The 17,738-nt window shown below is 40.7% G+C and overlaps 1 protein-coding gene and 1 pseudogene across 1 annotated transcript in view; both read left to right on the top strand.

Moving 5' to 3' along the window:
- Positions 1–17,738, top strand: part of SCTR (secretin receptor) — a 92,775-nt gene that overhangs the window by 71,086 nt on the left and 3,951 nt on the right. The window contains exons 7-11 of the mRNA XM_043995166.1: positions 1,714–1,867; positions 5,028–5,088; positions 7,351–7,420; positions 11,478–11,569; positions 11,898–12,042. Of these exons, the coding sequence (XP_043851101.1) occupies positions 1,714–1,867; positions 5,028–5,088; positions 7,351–7,420; positions 11,478–11,569; positions 11,898–12,042 (522 nt within the window). The remainder of the gene's footprint in view (positions 1–1,713; positions 1,868–5,027; positions 5,089–7,350; positions 7,421–11,477; positions 11,570–11,897; positions 12,043–17,738) is intronic.
- LOC122749016 lies at positions 14,065–14,756 on the top strand (annotated as a pseudogene).

Here is a 17,738-nt window from a genome sequence, read left to right as displayed (position 1 = left end):
CTCAGCTCAACTCTTATCTTCCTGTAGGCTATTTTTAAAAAAAATCTTACTGTATCAAAATGGCTATGGTGCCAAAGTGCCCAATTCTATATTTTTCTACTTACCAGGGAATACTTGTCTCCCTCCCATGTGCCTAGGGGCACATGAAATACTATTAGTCCTAGCTTTCAAATCCACTGCCCAAGTTCAAGTTCATGAGACCCAGGTCTTCTTTCTTTCCATTTTGTTGCAGACTTTCTTAGTCCTTTGCTTATTTTCCTTTATCAAATGAGATACGTATATATAGCACTTTGAAAATTTTTAAGTGGCACTTAAATGTAAATAATGACTACAGTTATTTTTATTTTCAGACTGACAAAAACAAATCTAGAGGTTCTAACCCCAATACTGACATTCCAAAGTTTATTATTGACATAATTTTCTGAGAAAAAAAAAGAAAAGAAAATACTGATTTACCTCAAGGTTTGTTTTTTATTTTTGAGAAATTGTTCAAAATGTACTCCTGATACCACCCCTCAGTCTTTTCCCCTCCAACATTGGTCATATGCCCATAAAGTTTATTGTATAAAGCAACTAACAGATATTTGAATCTGCACTGATTTCTTTGCTTTTCTTACGTATTATTGTTAGTCCTTTTCATGTGTGCTTGTCCTCTTGCCTCTATGAGACTAGATATTCCTTGAGGGCCTAGAAAGACTTATATGAACTGATGTATAGTGAAGTAAGCAGAACCAATTGTGCACAAAGACAGCAATATTGTTTGATGAAGAACTGTGAATGGCTTAACTATTCTTAACAATACAATGATTCAGCACAATCCCAAAGCACTATTGATGAAGCCTATTATCCAAGAAAGATTGCTATTAATGGAACACTCACTGAAACATGCTATTTTTCACTTTTGTTTTTTAAATTCAAGTTTTCACATACGAAGTGACTAATATGGTAATGTTTTACATAATTGTACAAGTATAACACATATCTGATTGCTTGATCCCTTGGAGGGGGGGAGTGAAGAAGGAATAAAAATTGGAACCCAAAACTACAAATAAAAATGTTTATTATTTTTTTTTAATTAAAAAAAATAAGGAAACAAAAGAAGATAAATTCCTTGAGAACAAGGCTTGGCCTCTCTTATCAAATGGGGACTACCTTAGGGTCAGGACTGTGTTGTCCCTGAGCAAAAGCCACTCAGAATGGTAGAGAAAAAAGCACTGAACTGGTCTGTGTTCTAGTCTTTGCTCTGTTCCTACCTGTGTGACTTCAGCCCATTCACTTTTCTTCCCCAGGGGACACTGCATCTTCCTTTATCTGCAAAAGGAGCAAGCTGGAGTCGATCAGTTGTAACCAAATCAGTATTTCCTTTCATCTTCCTCAGATTTCTCTTCTAGCTCTCTCATTCTATCGTTCTGTGCTTCTTCTCTTCTCCCTTTGGAGCTAACAGGCTTCCACATACAGCTCTTGGTCTGACAATGGGGTTATTGGATTTATTGGAGTCTGAGTTTTGTTTCCAAGGGAAGTCTGTGCTCCAAAGTTCTTTTCTACCCTGGTCTTTCCACCAATGTGAATTTGACAGAAGAGTAGATGAGGTCCAGCAGAGACCCAGGCTCCACCTAGAGCTGTGCCCTAGTGCCCTGCTTCATCTCTGTACCAGTCTCTCCTCCATGGCTTCCTTCCCTTGGTAGTGGCTCACTTGTCTTTCTGTCTCCTCAGGTTGGCTGTAAAACCATCATGGTGTTCTTTCAGTACTGCATCTTGTCCAATTACAGCTGGCTGCTGGTAGAAGGCCTCTATCTGCATACCCTTCTGGTCATCTCCTTTTTCTCAGAAAAGAAGGTTCTCCAATACTTTATCATCTTTGGATGGGGTACGTTTCCCTATTTTTGTTTGTTTGTTTGTTTTTGTTTTTAGTGAGGCAATTGGGGTTAAGTGACTTGCCCAGGGTCACACAGCTAGTAAGTGTTAAGTGTCTGAGGCCGGATTTGAACTCAGGTACTCCTGACTCCAGGGCTGGTGCTTTATCCACTGCGCCACCTAGCCGCCCCTCCCTATTTTAAAAAAATGTCAGCTAGGTGGTTTAATAAAAACAGCATTGGACTAGAAATCAGGAGATCCGGTTCTAGTCTCAGCTGTGCTACTAACTACCTATGTGACCTTAGGAAGCCAATGAATGTCTGTGGCCCTCAGTTTCCCCATCTGTAAAAGGAGGAGATTGGACTTGGTGATCTCTAAGGTCTAAGGCTCAGAAATTCTTTGACTCTTCCTCTTGACATTAAAGCCAGTTCCAACTGAACACCTCAAATGTGTATCACTCTGTTCTTCCATGTAAAATTTTCATCTAAATTCTAATGAAGTTCTAAATTCAATGAATGTTTATTAACATCTCATGTGTGAAAAACACTTTACTAGATACTGGAAGAGATACAAAGTTTAGCTAGGACATTGTCCCTTCCTTCAAGCTGTTATACTCTAGTAGGGAAATAGACACATTCACAAATAACAACAATGCAAAATAATGCATGATAAATGAGGGGCAGCTAGGTGGCGCACTGGCCTTGGATTCAGGAGGACCTGAGTTCAAATGTGGCCTTAGACACTTGACACTTTCTAGCTGTGTGACCCTGGGCAAGTCACTTAACCCCCATTGCCCCGTCGAAAAAAATTAAAATAAATAATGCATGATAAATAAATAAGGGAGAGACAAAGTGCTCTGTAAGGTTTGAAGTAGGGATGGTTATTACTGACTTGGAAGAGTCAGAGAAGGCTTCATGGAAAAGGTGGCATTTGAATTGAACTTTAAAGGACCAGGAGAAATTCAATATCCAAAGAGTAGAGAAATCCAAAGAAGAGTAAAGCAATCCAGGAAATATGAAATCATGCAAGCAAAGTTTTGCAGGCAGAAAAATGTGAGTCGTGTATAGGGAGGGCAAGGAATCTAGGTTGTTTGAAATGTAGCATACATGGAGGAAAGAAGTAATGATATAATCAGCCAGTCAACAAGTATTTATTAAGTGCCTACTATGTGCCAGACACTATGCTTAGCACTGAAGACAGGAGTGATAGTCCCTGCCTTCAAGGAGCTTAGATTCTCATTGGGAGAGACAACATGCAAAAAAAAAAACAAAGGCCTACTTGCCTCACCTTGTTGTTAGAGTAACATACAGAATTACGGACAGCTGGGTGGTCCATAAAAGAGTGCTGGGCTTGGAGTCAGGAAGTCTCATCTTTCTGAGTTCAAATCAATTAGCTGTGTGACCATGTGCAAGTCACTTAACTGTTTTTACCTCAGTTTCCTCATCTGTAAAATGATCTGGAGAAGGAAATGACAAAGCACTCCAGTATCTTTGCCAAGAAAAACCCAAATGGGGTGAAGACATGACTGAACAGCAATGAAATTATGCACATGAAATGCAAATATGCTTCAAAAATATAAAGCACTAAACTAATCCAAGGGATTAATATTGTTGTGATAAATTCTACCCAATTCAGCAAACAGTTATTAAGCACCCACTATGTTCCAGGCATTGTGCTAGACCCAAGGGATACAAATAGGAAAAAAGAAAGACAGTGTCTACTCTCAAGAAGCTTATAATCTAGTGAGGTAAGAGAAAAAGCAATAGGAAGCTGAAAAGGGGTGGAGTGAAGTTCATCTGCATGGGCACTGGTAGAGAAGTAAGTCAGAGAAGTCCCAAAGTAGTACAACCAATTACCCCATCACTCATAGTCATTAGTGCTGATATTCAGTTGTTTTTTATGCATGGGGAAGAAGTTGTGCCAATATGTACAATTATCTTTCCCCAAACCCATGGATTCCTATCCAGACGAGCTATCCAGAACTGGTAGTGGGAGTTTATGGGGGCAGGAACAGGAGGGATGTGGAGAGCATAATCCATCTGTGACCACAGAAAAGCATCCTGTTGTGGTGGAAAGAGCTGGCTCTGAAGTCAGAGGCCTTTGGTTTAAATGCCACCTTTGAGGCTTATTACCACAATGAACTTAGGCAAGTTGTAACCTTCCGGGGCCTCAGTTTCCTCAATTATAAAATGAAGAAAGAGCTTGACCTATATGGAATTCAATCCCTTCCAACTCAGGATCTATGATCCATACAAAGTTTTGTGGTCCCTATGGGGGTCAAACCCAAGGGAGTTAGTTTTGTATAGTGGGAAGAATGCTGGATTTGGATTCCAAAGATTTGGGTTTGAATCCTGGCTTTGCTATTTACTCCCTGTGTGACCTTGGGAAAAATCACTTAAAAGGGCTAGCCTCAGTTTTACCTAGTTATAAAGTGAGGACATTGGACTAAATGGGCTCTAAGACTCTTTACAGTTTCGTGTCCTATTGTAATATTTATAAATATATATTATAAAAATCATAATAAATATATATATGTAGTCAATAACTTTGGCCTTGATAGCATCAAGCTCTGACTCAAAAGCCTTAGCTCCCTAGACTGTTGTTTTGTTTTGTTTTAGTGAGGCAATTGGGGTTAAGTGACTTGCCCAGGGTCACACAGCTAGTAAGTGTTAAGTGTCTGAGGCCGGATTTGAACTCAGGTACTCCTGACTCCAGGGCCAGTGCTCTATCCACTGCGCCACCTAGCTGCCCCAGCTCCCTAGACTGTTAAACACTCACCTTTATCCACCCTGGTAGAGAAATCCTCACTGTCCAAGGGGCTCCTAACTTCTTCCCTTCATCAAGCATCTATCAACCACTTAATAAACATTTATTAAGTGCTTAGTATGTACAGGCACTAGGGATCCTCCCAAGAGTGGCTCAGATTCTGAAAGAACTCCCGGCCCTAGTAAAGCTATCATGGAAGGGTAGATCCCTCAAACCCTCTCCAGTTAAACTGTTGGGACAGCCCAATAATCTATGAAATAATTTGCTTTGAGTTCATAAGAAGATGCAAAGGGGTTTACTATGGAGACAAATACAAAATCGCACATGCACATGGGGGTACTGATCAATTTGTTCACAGTGGACACATTGAGAAATGAGTTTTGTTTTTTTGTTTTTTTAACTCCCAGGTTTCCCAGCAGTTTTTGTTATACCATGGGCAATCACTCGGCACTTTATGGAAAACAATGGGTAAGCTATCAGCCATGTTTCAAAAAAGAGGCAGAGGGATCCTGCTGGCTACAACTCAAAGCTTTGGCATTCAGAAAAGAGGCTTTGTGGGTGCTTCAAAGGAGAGTCGTATTTCTCAAACTGGAGTGGAGGGATAAGGGAAGAGGATGGTAGAAGATAGATAGGAGGACTCCAATATGTCCTTGGAAACCTGAGTTGTGATACTCCAAATGCTTGTTTGGAGGTAGTGACTGTGAACAGGCAATCACGATGTATGGGAAAACCAAGTTCATTTGGAAAAGATGGCAACTCAAAAAGACAAGTTCAGGGGACCCCTTAACATCACAGAGTTCTATGAATGGGCAGGACCACCTTCCTTCAATTTCTGGGCTCTTTTCAATTATCTCCCTTCTTACCTGATCTTTCAAATAGGCTGTGATACCAGAGGGAAATCAGGGTTGCAGAACTTCAAATAGTCATTCAATGATTTTCTCTTCTTAATTCCATTTTATTTTTCAATTAACAAATATTTATTTTCTCTCCCTCCCACCCAATGGAAGAAGGAAAAAGAAAAGCCCCTTCTAACAAATAGTTTGCTTGACTATGGTTTTAGTAAACTAAAGGCTTGTTTTCTCCCATCTTCTACTGAGTCCTCCCTCTGCATCCCCCCCTCCCCATCTAGGCTTTTAAGATTCTTGTGATGCCACGAGGGAGATCGCAGTTGGCACAGTTATTTGTTAGTGGCAGTGACTGAATGACCAACCTTGGACTCTTTGGGGGATGTTGATGGGGTGAGGGGGGTGGGGCGGGAATGTGAGGCAGTCTGGGAATGTGGCAAGGCGAGGGGAGATGGGAGTACAGGGGGCTGTATGATTAGAAAGTTTAAGTGCACCTGCTAAGGAGAAATCTTGAGTCTGTCCCCATCACTGAAATGCAGTCAGCTGTGAATGGTTTTCCTGGGCCCCATTAAGCGCTGTGACTGAGCCTGGTTCTTGGGGCCTGACAGAATCTTCCCTGGTTCAGGGAGCAGGGGAAAGTTACTGCCAAGAAGTTCCTGCACCAGCTGAGGTCAGACAGGCCAAGGTCAAGGCCCCTGACACATCTTTTTCATTTTGTCTTTCACTCATTTATTTTTTTTTAGGTTTATGGAATAAAACAAGCATTTCCATGATATGGTATAATAAAAAAGGATGATTGTGTATCTTATTGGATCCTCATGACACCCCTGTGAGGCAGGGTGTAATTATTATCCCCATTTTACAGATAAGGAAAGAGAAGCTGAGAAAAATTAAACAATTGCTTGTGTCAGAGATGGAACTTGAATCCAGATCTTCCTATCTCCAAATCATCTTCTCTTCCCCTTGGCTATGCTGCCTACCTTTCAACCCTAACTTCTAGTTTCTTCAGCTGGAAAGCTCCCAGTACCCACAAGAACAAGCTGAGTAGATTAACATTTGGGGTACTGCCAGGCTGATTCCATAGCTTCCAAGCTCAGACGGCTTTGAGAAGCCTCAGGGCTACAGAAATGTTCTATATTTGAGGAGCCATTTGGGAGAAATAGCATGGTGTAAAGGAAAGATTGATGAACTTGTCATTAGATAGTCCAGTGACTAGAATACCAGGGCTGGAATCAGGAAGACCTGAGTTCAGATCCAGCCTCAGAAAGAAAAAGAAAAAAAATATTTTGGGACAGCTAGGTGGTTCAGTGGACAAAGCACCAGCCCTGGATTCAGGAGGACCTGAGTTCAAATCCTGCCTCAAACACTTAACATTTACTAGCTGTGTGACCCTGGACAACTCACTTAACCCTCATTGCCATGCCAAAAAAAAATCCAGCCTCAGATATTAACCAGCTGGGTAACCCTGGACAAGTCACTTGACTTCTATCTGCCTCAGTTTCCTCAACTGTAAAGTGGACATATAATAGTGCCTCCCTCAGGGTTGTTGTGAAGATCAAATGAGATATTTGTAAAGTGCTTAGCAGAGTTACTGGAATATAGTAGGTTCTTAATAAATGCCTCTTTCCTTCCTCCTTCCCTTTCTTGCTTCTGTGCTAGGATCTGAGCTTGAGTCCTGGCTCTAGCCACCATGGCTTCCCTGGTTTTCAGTTCCCTCTGCTGTACAATGAGGGGGTTGGATTAGATGCTCTCTAATCCACGTCCAGACACCTTCCAATTCTAGATCTATGATTCTATGAAACCTATTCTTTCCTCCCCTGTTTTAGGCTGACAATGAATACAGTAACAACAACCTACACTGGCCTGAACTGTGTGTTTCCTTTAGGTGCTGGGACATTAATGCCAACCCATCCATCTGGTGGATCATTCGGGGGCCCGTGATTGTCTCCATCCTGGTGAGTTGCCCTCCTCCCTGGAGTCTGGCTCTTGGATGAAGTGGCCCAGGCAGGATACTGGGGTAAATCCACCAAGTTGCCCAGGCTGACTGAAATGGGGTTCAGTGCTTAGAGGACCATTGTGTGGAAGAGGGATTATTCTTACTCGGGATGGTTATGGTCTAGTCAAGACACATATTGAGTGTTGCGAAGTAAGGTTCAGGGGGCCTAAGGGAACAAAGGGAGGGTTTGTATTGGGGGCCAGATGAAGTATAACAGGATTAGGCTTCATAATAGTATTCCCTTTTTTATTTTTTTTGGTGGGGCAATTGGGGTTAAGTGACTTGCCCAGGGTCACACAGCTAGTAAGTGTCAAGTGTCTGAGGCCAGATTTGAACTCAGGTCCTCCTGACTCCAGGGCCGGTGCTCTATCCACTGTGCCACCTAGCTGCCCCCATAATAGTATTCCAAGCAACGCTTGATACCACCTCTTTATAGGCTCATTGGTGACCTGCAGTCTATCCAGAGAAAAGACACTAGGAATAATGAGGAATCCGAAAACCATGTCATAAGGAACCAGGGTATGTTTAGCCTGGAACAGAGAAGACTTAGAGTCATGATATCCATCATTAAAGATTTGAAAGATTTTCATATGGAAGAAGGAATAGATATAATCTTTGTAGTTCCTGAAGACAGAAGTATCAATTAATCATCAAACATTAATGAAATGGCTATTATGTGCTAGTCACTGGGGCACACAGATACAAATGACCCAGTCCCTGCCCTCAAAAAATTTATATTCGATGGCAGCACATACACCTAAACATATATATAGATAAAATAAGTATATTCAAAATAAAAACATGGTACTTGAATATGGAGGGAGAGGGGTATCTAAACAGAATTTTCAAGGAAACCGGAGAGGCTAAGAGGTAGAGGGGAAGGAGAGTGTTTTTTTGCTTGCCTGGGCACAAACAAAAGAGGGGACTTGATTCAGGAGGAAACAATTTCCTCTATACAAGGAGGAGTGAACCCCATGAAGGGGGCCCCTCCATCATCAAAAACCTTGGCCAGGCTGACTCATGGAAGAACTAAGATTAAAGAGGACAATGTGAATGTCTTTGGGAAGCTAAGACTAGTTCTGTCTGGTTTTCTGGTGGAAGATCGGGTTATCTTTTAAAAGATATCTTGCAATGTTGTAACTTTCCCTTCTCTTTTCCTCTACAATTACCAGCAGAAATACAAACAAAAAAAAACCTTCTTAGAAAACTTACAAGAGGATTGTGTGTTTATTCCTGAGATGGATAAATATTTGTTAAGCTCTTTGTAACCTTGAAGTGCTTTATAAATCTAGCTATTATTTACCTTAAAATGGTAGGGCGGGGGGGGGGGGGGGGGGGGGGCAGCTAGATGGCGCAGTGGTTAAAGCGCTGGCCCTGAATTCAGGAGGACCTGAGTTCAAATCCAGCCTCAGATACTTAACACTTACTAGCTGTGTGACCCTGGGCAAGTCACTTAACCCCCATTGCCCCGCAAAAAAAATAAAATAAAATAAAAAATGGTAGGGCAGGGTAGGTATGGGTGGGACAGGAGAAAGACTTCTGGGCTTAGAGTCAGAGGCCTGCCCTGATGAATTCTGCTTCTTTACCTGAAGTCTCTTTAGCCCTTAAATGCTGATGAGGTAGAAAGAGCACTGGACCTAATGTCAGGAGACCCTATTCTGAGCCCTAATCCTAAACAGATTTAATACTAGCTTAGGATGTTCTATTAGTTGTATGAATCCATATAAGCTTCAGTTTTCTCATCTATAAAATGGGAATAATATTAATTATAAGAATGATGATGATAGTTCCTATTTGTATATCACTTTAAGCCTCACGAAGTATTTTACATACATTATCTGTTGTGGTCTCACAACAATGCTGTAAGGTGAAAATACTATTAGTGTTTCCATTTTACTGATGAAGAAACTGAGGCATTGAAAGTTAGAGGATTTGCCTATGGGCACACAAGTAACAATTGTCTGAGGAAGAAGTTGAATTTGTATCTTTCTGACTCTAGATCCTGGTGCACTATCTCCTGAGTCATACTGATTCTCTTGTACCTACTTCACAATCTTCTCATAATGGAGTGGTTTGTGGACCTTAATGGACTATGTTGTTGTTTTAGTTATGTCTGACTCCCTGTGATCCCATTTGGGGTTTTCTTGGCAAAGACCCTGGAGTGGTTTGCCACTTCCTTCTCCAGCTCATTTTACAGATGAGGAAACTGAGGCAAATAGGGTTAAATGACTTGCCTAGGGTCATACAACTAGGAAGTGTCTGAGACCAGATTTGAACTCACAACGTCCTGACTCCAGGCTTGCTGCTCTATCCACTGTGACATGTAGCTGTCCTGTACTATATCATCTCTGTATTTAGAGACCACTAAATAGATAACAGTGGATAGAGTGCTGGAGTTGGAGTCAGGAAGACCTGAGGTCAAATTCAACCTCAGACACTTCCTAGCTGTGTGACCCTGGGCAAGATACTTAGCCACTGTTTGCTTCAGCTTCTTCATCTGTAAAATAGGATGATAATAGCACCTACCCCACTGGGTTGTTGTGAGGATCGGCTGAGATAATAATCGTAAAAGTGCTTCACATAGTGCCTGGCACATAGTAGATGCCTAATAAATGATTGTTTCTTTCCTTCCTGTATAAATATTAGTAAGTAATGATTGCCATACAGGGTGTCCCAAAAGTCTTAGTGCAGTTCTAAGCTTTAGTAACTTACCGTGTTTAAATAGCTTAAGATTTAAGTGTTTAAGCTATTTTTAAATAGCTTCAGCTTTGCGAGTTGAAAGCTGTGCTAAGATTTTTGGGATGTCCTGCATTTTATTGGCACTTGCTGATAATTTGTGGTAAATTATAGACTCATTAAGCCTACAGTGAAAAGGGTAGGAAGAACCTTGAGACAGACATGTTTAAGCCCTTGACTAGTTCCCAGGCCTGTTGTCTTTCATACTCCAGGGCAGGATACTCAAACACCCCCTTCCCATCACTATGACCACCTTTTCTTTACCCTGAATTCCCCTCACTCAGTTGTCTCAGGACAAGGAGGGTACGGGCTTCCAACATTTCATATCATAGTTTTAGCTCTGGTGTTAGAGTTTAGAGATGAGCCTTAGTATTTGTCTAGTCCAACCCACTTATTTTAAAGGTGGGGAAATTAAGGCCCAGCAAAATCAAACACATTGTCCAAAGTCACACAAATAATAAGTGATGGGGCCAGGATTTGAACTCAGGCTTCCTTGATTCCAAATCCAATATCTTTTTTTACTCTTCCTCTACCCACCCCTACTCTGCTCTCCTATCTCTAGAATAAACACACAATTTTCTTTTAGATTTTCTTGCTGGTAATTGTAGAGGAAAGGTCAAAGGAACATCTTACAAATGGGAAAAACTTAGGCAGTGTGATGTAGTGGGATCCAGTGCTAGACTTATAGATAAGAGGACCTGAATGTAAATCCTGCTTCGGACACTCTAGCTATATGACCTTGAGCAAGGCCCTTAAAAAACCCCAACGACTTTGTGCCTCAGTTTCCAGATCTGTAAAATGAAGGAGTTGGACTTGATGGCTTCTAAGTTTTCTTCCAGTTCTAAATCTATGACCTTTTGATTTGCCTATGGTCATTCAACTAGTACATAAATATCAGAGGCAGGATTTCAACTCAGGTCTTTCTGAAACTCAATCTATTATCCCATACTACCTTTGTAGGGGTAAGAAGGATAGACTAGGGGGCAGCTAGGTGGCACAGTGGATAAAGCATTGGCCCTAGATTCAGGAGGACCTGAGTTCAAATCTGGCCTCAGACACTTGACATTTATTAGCTGTATGACCCTGGGCAAGTCACTTAACCCCCATAGCCCTGCCAAAGAAGAAGAAGAAGAAGAAGAAGAAGAAGAAGAAGAAGAAGAAGAAGAAGAAGAAGAAGAAGAAGAAGAAGAAGGATAGACTAGCTGTAAGAGAGACAGTAGAGGACTGACATCTGAGTGTCCTCACTGACCTTTGCCACTTATCTTCCTTTGCCTTTACAGGTTAACTTCATCCTTTTTGTGAATATTCTAAGGATTCTAATGAAAAAGCTCAAAACCCCAGAAATGAGAGGAAATGACATGAGCCATTACAAGTAAGTGGAGCCCTTGTTGTCAAAGACTTAATGCTAATTGATGGGCATCCACTCTGATCCCAGTTCTGTGCTAGGTGCTATGAGGGGATAAGAGGGAAATCAAGGTCATGATCCCATCCTCAAAAAAGCTTATAGTCTTTAAAAGAAAAGTTTACAGACTATTTCATCATCAAAACTACTTATCACACACACACACACACACACACACACACATTCATACACACACTCAAGGAAGGCCTCTTGGACTAGGTGGGATTTGATCAGGACCTTGAAGAGGTCAGCCTGGAGCTCACATCTTATTCTCATGTCCTTCAACGTCCATTTACAGGCGGCTGGCCAAATCCACCCTTCTGCTGATCCCCCTCTTCGGTATACACTATATCGTCTTTGCATTTACTTTTTGCCTTGAGGATACCAGCAGCCCTACCATGGAGATACAGGTGTTTTTTGAGTTAGCACTTGGCTCATTTCAGGTAATTTTCAAAAAATGTGAATCTTAAACTGAAAGAGAAAGACCTATTTCCTCTTAGAAAAGGGGTTCTCAATGTGTATGTGTGTGTATGTGTGTTTGAGAGAGAGAGAGAGAGAGAGATGGATCTCTTCCGCAGTTTGGGGACCCTTTCTTAAATGCACAAAGAAAAATCCATAGAATTACAAAGGAAACCAATTATGTTGAAAATGTTACCAAAAAGACATTCTGTTTTAAAAACCAAATTCATAGACCCTCAGCTTAAAAACATCAACTTTACAGCTCTTTAATAAGGTCTATATACCCCAACAACTCATATGAATCACATAGTTACTTAAGACATTGAAAAATTAAGTGATTTGCCCTTGGTTACACAGTTTTGTCAGGTCTTGAACTGAGGTCTTTCTTGCTCCAAGACTTTCGCTTTATCCACCATCCAACACTGCCTCTTGCATTAAATATTGCTTGATTTACTGGACTTGTAATGATATACGTATTAGTTAATACTGTATGCCAACAATGCCAGGTTTTGTATTAAAATATTTTTGAAATGCAAGTATATCTACTTGAAAAAAGAAAAGCACTCAAGCTTTAGAGAAAAACAACAGCACAGTGACAGGCAAGAGTTTCCATGAGAATTCCCAGGATGTGGCTTGATTTGGTGGCTAGCTCACTGCATTGGGCACTGAGCTGTAAGCAATAAGAACTGGGACTGAATCTTGGATTCGCTGTATGACATTGGGCAAATTATCCATCTAGTTTTCCACTTATAAATGAAGGACAAAGAATCCCCTCCTACTTCAGGGAGATGTTATAAGGATCAGAAAGATGATGTATGTAAAATTCTTTGTATGGATGGAGCACAATTGTTTTTCATGTACTTCATAATATTCTGTAACTGAGTTGACAGAGCAGGGAGGTACCGGGTAGTACTCTTCATGTCTGCAGTAACAGAACCAGTGAGTGGGAGTAGAAGTAGAATGATAGGAGTTGGTGCTAACATATTTGGCAGATAACTTGGAATTCTGGAGAGTCTTATTAATGTCAGAATCATAATGTTGAAATCTAGCTTTTGACATTTCCTGGTGGGAAGTAATCATGGTATAGTGGAAAGACTGCAAGATTTGTAGTCAAAGGACATGAGTTCAAATTGTGACTTTTCCATTCACTACCTATATGCCTTTGAGCCTCAGTTTCTTCATCTGTAAAATGAGGTATGGACTAAAAAATCTTTATGGTCTCTTCTAGCTCTAGATTTAGGACTCTATAATCCTAAGTATCCCCCAGAATATATTTAGGTTGGAAAGACAGATTTTTCCCTGATCAGTATTCTCTATATCACTCAAACAGAAGTGGGCCCAAAGCATCTACCCAGAATCCTGACTAGAATGTTTGGCATCCAGGGCAAGTAGCATGAAATATGCTCTTAAATTAACTTTTTGCATTTTTATTTTAAATTTATTTATTTAGAATTTTTCTCCAAGTTACATGTATAAAGAAATTTTCACATCAATTTTTAAAACTTTGTGTTCCAGATTCTCTTCTTCCCTCCCTCCCCACCCCCTTAAGAACTCAAGCAATTTAATATGTTATACATGTACAGTCATGCAAAACATTTCCACATTAGTCAAGTTGTGAAAGAAAACAGACAAAAAATTTAGAAAGAACAAAAAAAATATATACTTCAGTCAGTATTCAGCTACCATCAGTTCTTTCTCTGTAAATGGATTGTATTTTTCATAAGTCCTTCTGATAGCATCATTTCTTATAGCACAATAGTGTTCCATCCTAATCTCATCCCACACTTAAATTAACTTTTAATAACAAATTCAGTATTTGGGGTGAGGGGAAAACCATAGGACACATGCTCCACCACGGATGGGGTGTGGGGGAAACAGAGACCCTAGGACAGGATGAGATCAATGTTGGGAAGCTGCTTACCAAGGGTACAGGGCTTAAGGAGCAGATTAGGGGTAGAGAGAAAGGACCGCTATCTTTTCTTCTTTTTAAAAAGTTATTGGGGGAAAATGGCGGCTTCGGGGGAAAGTGGGGCCTTGGGCTGCGGCGGCAGCACCGAAGAAGCGTTTATGACCTTCTACAGCGAGGTGAAACAAATAGAAAAAAGAGATTCTGTTTTAACGTCAAAAAATCAGATTGAAAGACTGACCCGGCCTGGATCATCTTATTTTAACTTGAACCCATTTGAGGTTCTCCAGATAGACCCTGAAGTGACAGATGAAGAAATCAAGAAGCGGTTCAGGCAGTTATCCATATTGGTGCATCCTGACAAGAACCAAGATGACGCAGAAAGAGCACAGAAGGCTTTCGAAGCTGTTGACAAAGCCTACAAGCTGCTCCTGGATCAGGAGCAGAAGAAGAGGGCCCTGGACATCGTTCAAGCAGGAAAAGAGTACGTGGAGCACACCGTGAGAGAGCGAAAGAAACAGCTAAAGAAAGAGGGGAAACCTACAAATGTGGAAGAGGATGACCCCTAATTGTTCAAACAAGCAATTTACAGACAGTGAAGCTTTTTGCTGAATTGGAGATCAAGAAGAAAGAGAGAGAAGCTAAAGAAATGCACGAAAGGAAAGTAGAGATGGTCGTGTGGACAGTTGGCGAAATTTCCAGGCAAACACAAAGGGGAAAAAGGAGAAGAAAAACCGGACCTTCCTGAGGCCACCCAAAGTCAAAATGGAGCAGCGAGAATGATATGTGGGCTGCAGCAACAGAGCCTTTCCCTCCCTCTGCTCTCTTCCCCTTCCTGCTTTGAAGGACTCATCCTCTACATAGAATAGTATTGGCTTTTTAGTCCATTGGTTTTCAGTACAATTTAATATCAATCAGAGTAATTCTTTTGTACATGGAAAGAGGGGCCTGGTTACTAGCGCCTGGCCCAGCCCCGCCATCGAGGGTGTGAGAGGGGAGGGCACTGCCCACCTCTGTTGCTGTTTGTAATTTAATGTTTTGTACTTCACTGAATTGTGACCTTTATGAACTTCATGTAGTATGTGGAAATCATCTCATTAAACCAGTTGCTTAAAAAAAAAAGTTATTTTATTTTTCCAATTAGATGTAAAAACAATTTTTTCATCATTTATTTATATATTATGATGAGGCCTAGCTTTTATTTTAATAATATTTTATTTCTTCCCAATTACATGTCAAAAATATTTTTAACATTCATTTTTTAAAATTCTGAGTTCCAAATTCTCTTCCTTCCCTCTCCCCTCCCTGAGACAATAAGCAATTTGTTATAAGCTATACACATACAGGGTGGGCCAAAAGTCACAAAGGGATCTGATGTTTTAATAACTTTTTAGAAATTATTTTTTATTTTTCACCATTTATGAGATTTGATTTTTCACATGTAATGTAAATTCATTCCCTATATATACTATATATGAGGCTATGGTATTGTAAATTAAAAACAAAAAATAACAGTTATTAAATATTTGTGACTTTTGGCCCACCCTGTATAATCACGCAAAACATTTCCATATTAGTTATGTTTTGAAAGAAGACACAAACCCTAAACAAACAGAAACCATGGGAAAAAATAAAGAAAGTGAAAAATAATGGGCTTCAATCTGCATTCAGATGCCATCAGTTCTTTCCGTGGAGGTGAACAGCATTTCATCATGAAGAACCACTATTTTAACTTTTCAGTCTTTTAACTAGGTGCTAAACTCAGTAGTTTCTGGATGCTGGAGTAGAAGCACTGTCAGTGGCCTCCCTCCCCCAATTTTAGTGGCCCGAGGGCCTATGCTACCTTTATTAAGATTCCATATCTGCCTTCTCCTCATACCCCTGTTTGCAAAGACAACTAAGAGGGCTTAGGTGACTCTGCTTCCACAGTGCCCCATTATAGGAGTCATGGAATTCCTTGAGAATTTTGTATTATGAAAAGAAACAATTTACATTGACTGGAATTTTTTTTTTTTTTTGGCGGGGCAATGGGGGTTAAATGACTTCCCCAGGGTCACACAGCTGGTAAGTGTCAAGTGTCTGAGGCTGGATTTGAACCCGGTTACTCCTGAATCCAGGGCCAGTGCTTTATCCACTGCGCCACCTAGCTGCTCCCCTGGCTAGTACTTTTTAATGTTTCAAAGTACTTCTATCCAAATGCTACATTTGTTGCTTCATTGGATCCTTGCACTATGCCTGGGAGAAGTAGGTAGGGCATGGGGTGTTAACTTCCCTGGCAGCTGAGAAATTAGAGGACAGGAGAGATGTGGAATGATGTGTCTGAGGTCACATAGCTAGGGCTAGTCATCTGCAGAGGCAGGACAGGACCCCAGTTTTCTAAACTTCCAGTTCTAGGGTCTTTCTACCACATTTCCTCATGGACTAAGACTTCCTGTTTTCTTGAAGTAGTGGTTTGTGGTCAGTCCTTCTGAGTGCCCAAGTTGAATCCACTCAACTGCTTTTCATGCATGCGATTTGTCAAAAGCAAAACAAAAAGTACTTTCTGAATTTTTCATAAGACTTTTTTTTACTGACAACTCACATGAAAAGAAATGGACTTTCAAATTTGCTTATATAAGGTCAGTTCTTTCTGAGGATATTGACAGTACAACTAGGAAAAAACTAATTAAGCTGGACACTTTTTCACCAGCCCTAGCTTCCCACCCTTTCCTGGCCATGATGAGCCTCTGTTGAAGGCATAGGGGATTGAAGCAGTAGACAGGTCTAACCTTATTTGAATTTGAACTAGGAAGTAACCTTTATTAAGGGTGATTTAAGGGTCATCAGAAAGACCTTTTTTTTTTATTCCATAAATTAACCCATTTATTGTTGGACTATGGGCTACAGATATTTGATGGGGAAAAGATCTTACTGGTCTTTCAATTCCTTCAGTCTTCTGATGGCGGATTTGACTGTGACTGCAGAGGTGGTATTGTAGGTCCATGCACCACCAGCTACTGTTTTCATACAGAATCCACAATGTCAGATATCCACAGCCCGTCTCTTCATTTTGGTCTTGCCACAGAAGAAGCAAGTGTACTTGGTATGCTGGCTAATTTCAATTTTCTTCACCATTTTTCTGAGGGATGCACCATAATGTGTTCCATATTTACCAACAATTCTGACATTCTTGGTATGTTTAGCCATGTTGCCAGTTGTAGGCCCAGAGCTTAGAGAGGAAAGAAGGGAGTGTGCATGCCAATCAGCAAGATTTTTGCCCCAAATATCTTCTTCCCTATTGACTTGTTTTTGATGCTTGAATTTCTACTGAACAGTCACTTCTTTGGTCTTGGCTTCATCTCTTGTTAAATACAAATTCTAATGGAATTAGGTAATTTATTAAAAGGATATATATGCCTTAATGTGAATTAATTTACAAAATATTTTCTTTCTCTTTGACAGATGAGAATTGATTTTATGGAGAAAAGGGAATGGGGGAAGGAGGGCAGAACGAAGAGAGAGACAAAACCTAGTACTCTGCCCAACAATAATAAACATTGATTAAGTGCCTCCTGTTTCAGAGAACTGTACTAGATTCTGGGGAAGATAAAAAGTTTCAAAATGTATGATCCCTACCCTCATGGATCTTACAATTGAATCAGGGGGGCAGCTAGGTAGCGCAGTGGATAAAGTATTGGCCCTGGATTCAGGAGGACCTGAGTTCAAATCCAGCCTCAGACACTTGACACTTACTAGCTGTGTGACCCTGGGCAAGTCACTTAACCCTCATTGCCC

This window comes from Dromiciops gliroides, chromosome 3 (assembly GCF_019393635.1).
Source record: "Dromiciops gliroides isolate mDroGli1 chromosome 3, mDroGli1.pri, whole genome shotgun sequence".
NCBI lineage: Eukaryota > Metazoa > Chordata > Mammalia > Microbiotheria > Microbiotheriidae > Dromiciops > Dromiciops gliroides.
The sequence above is the reverse complement of the archived record's forward strand: the minus strand, read 5'-3'. Positions and strand labels throughout refer to the sequence as shown.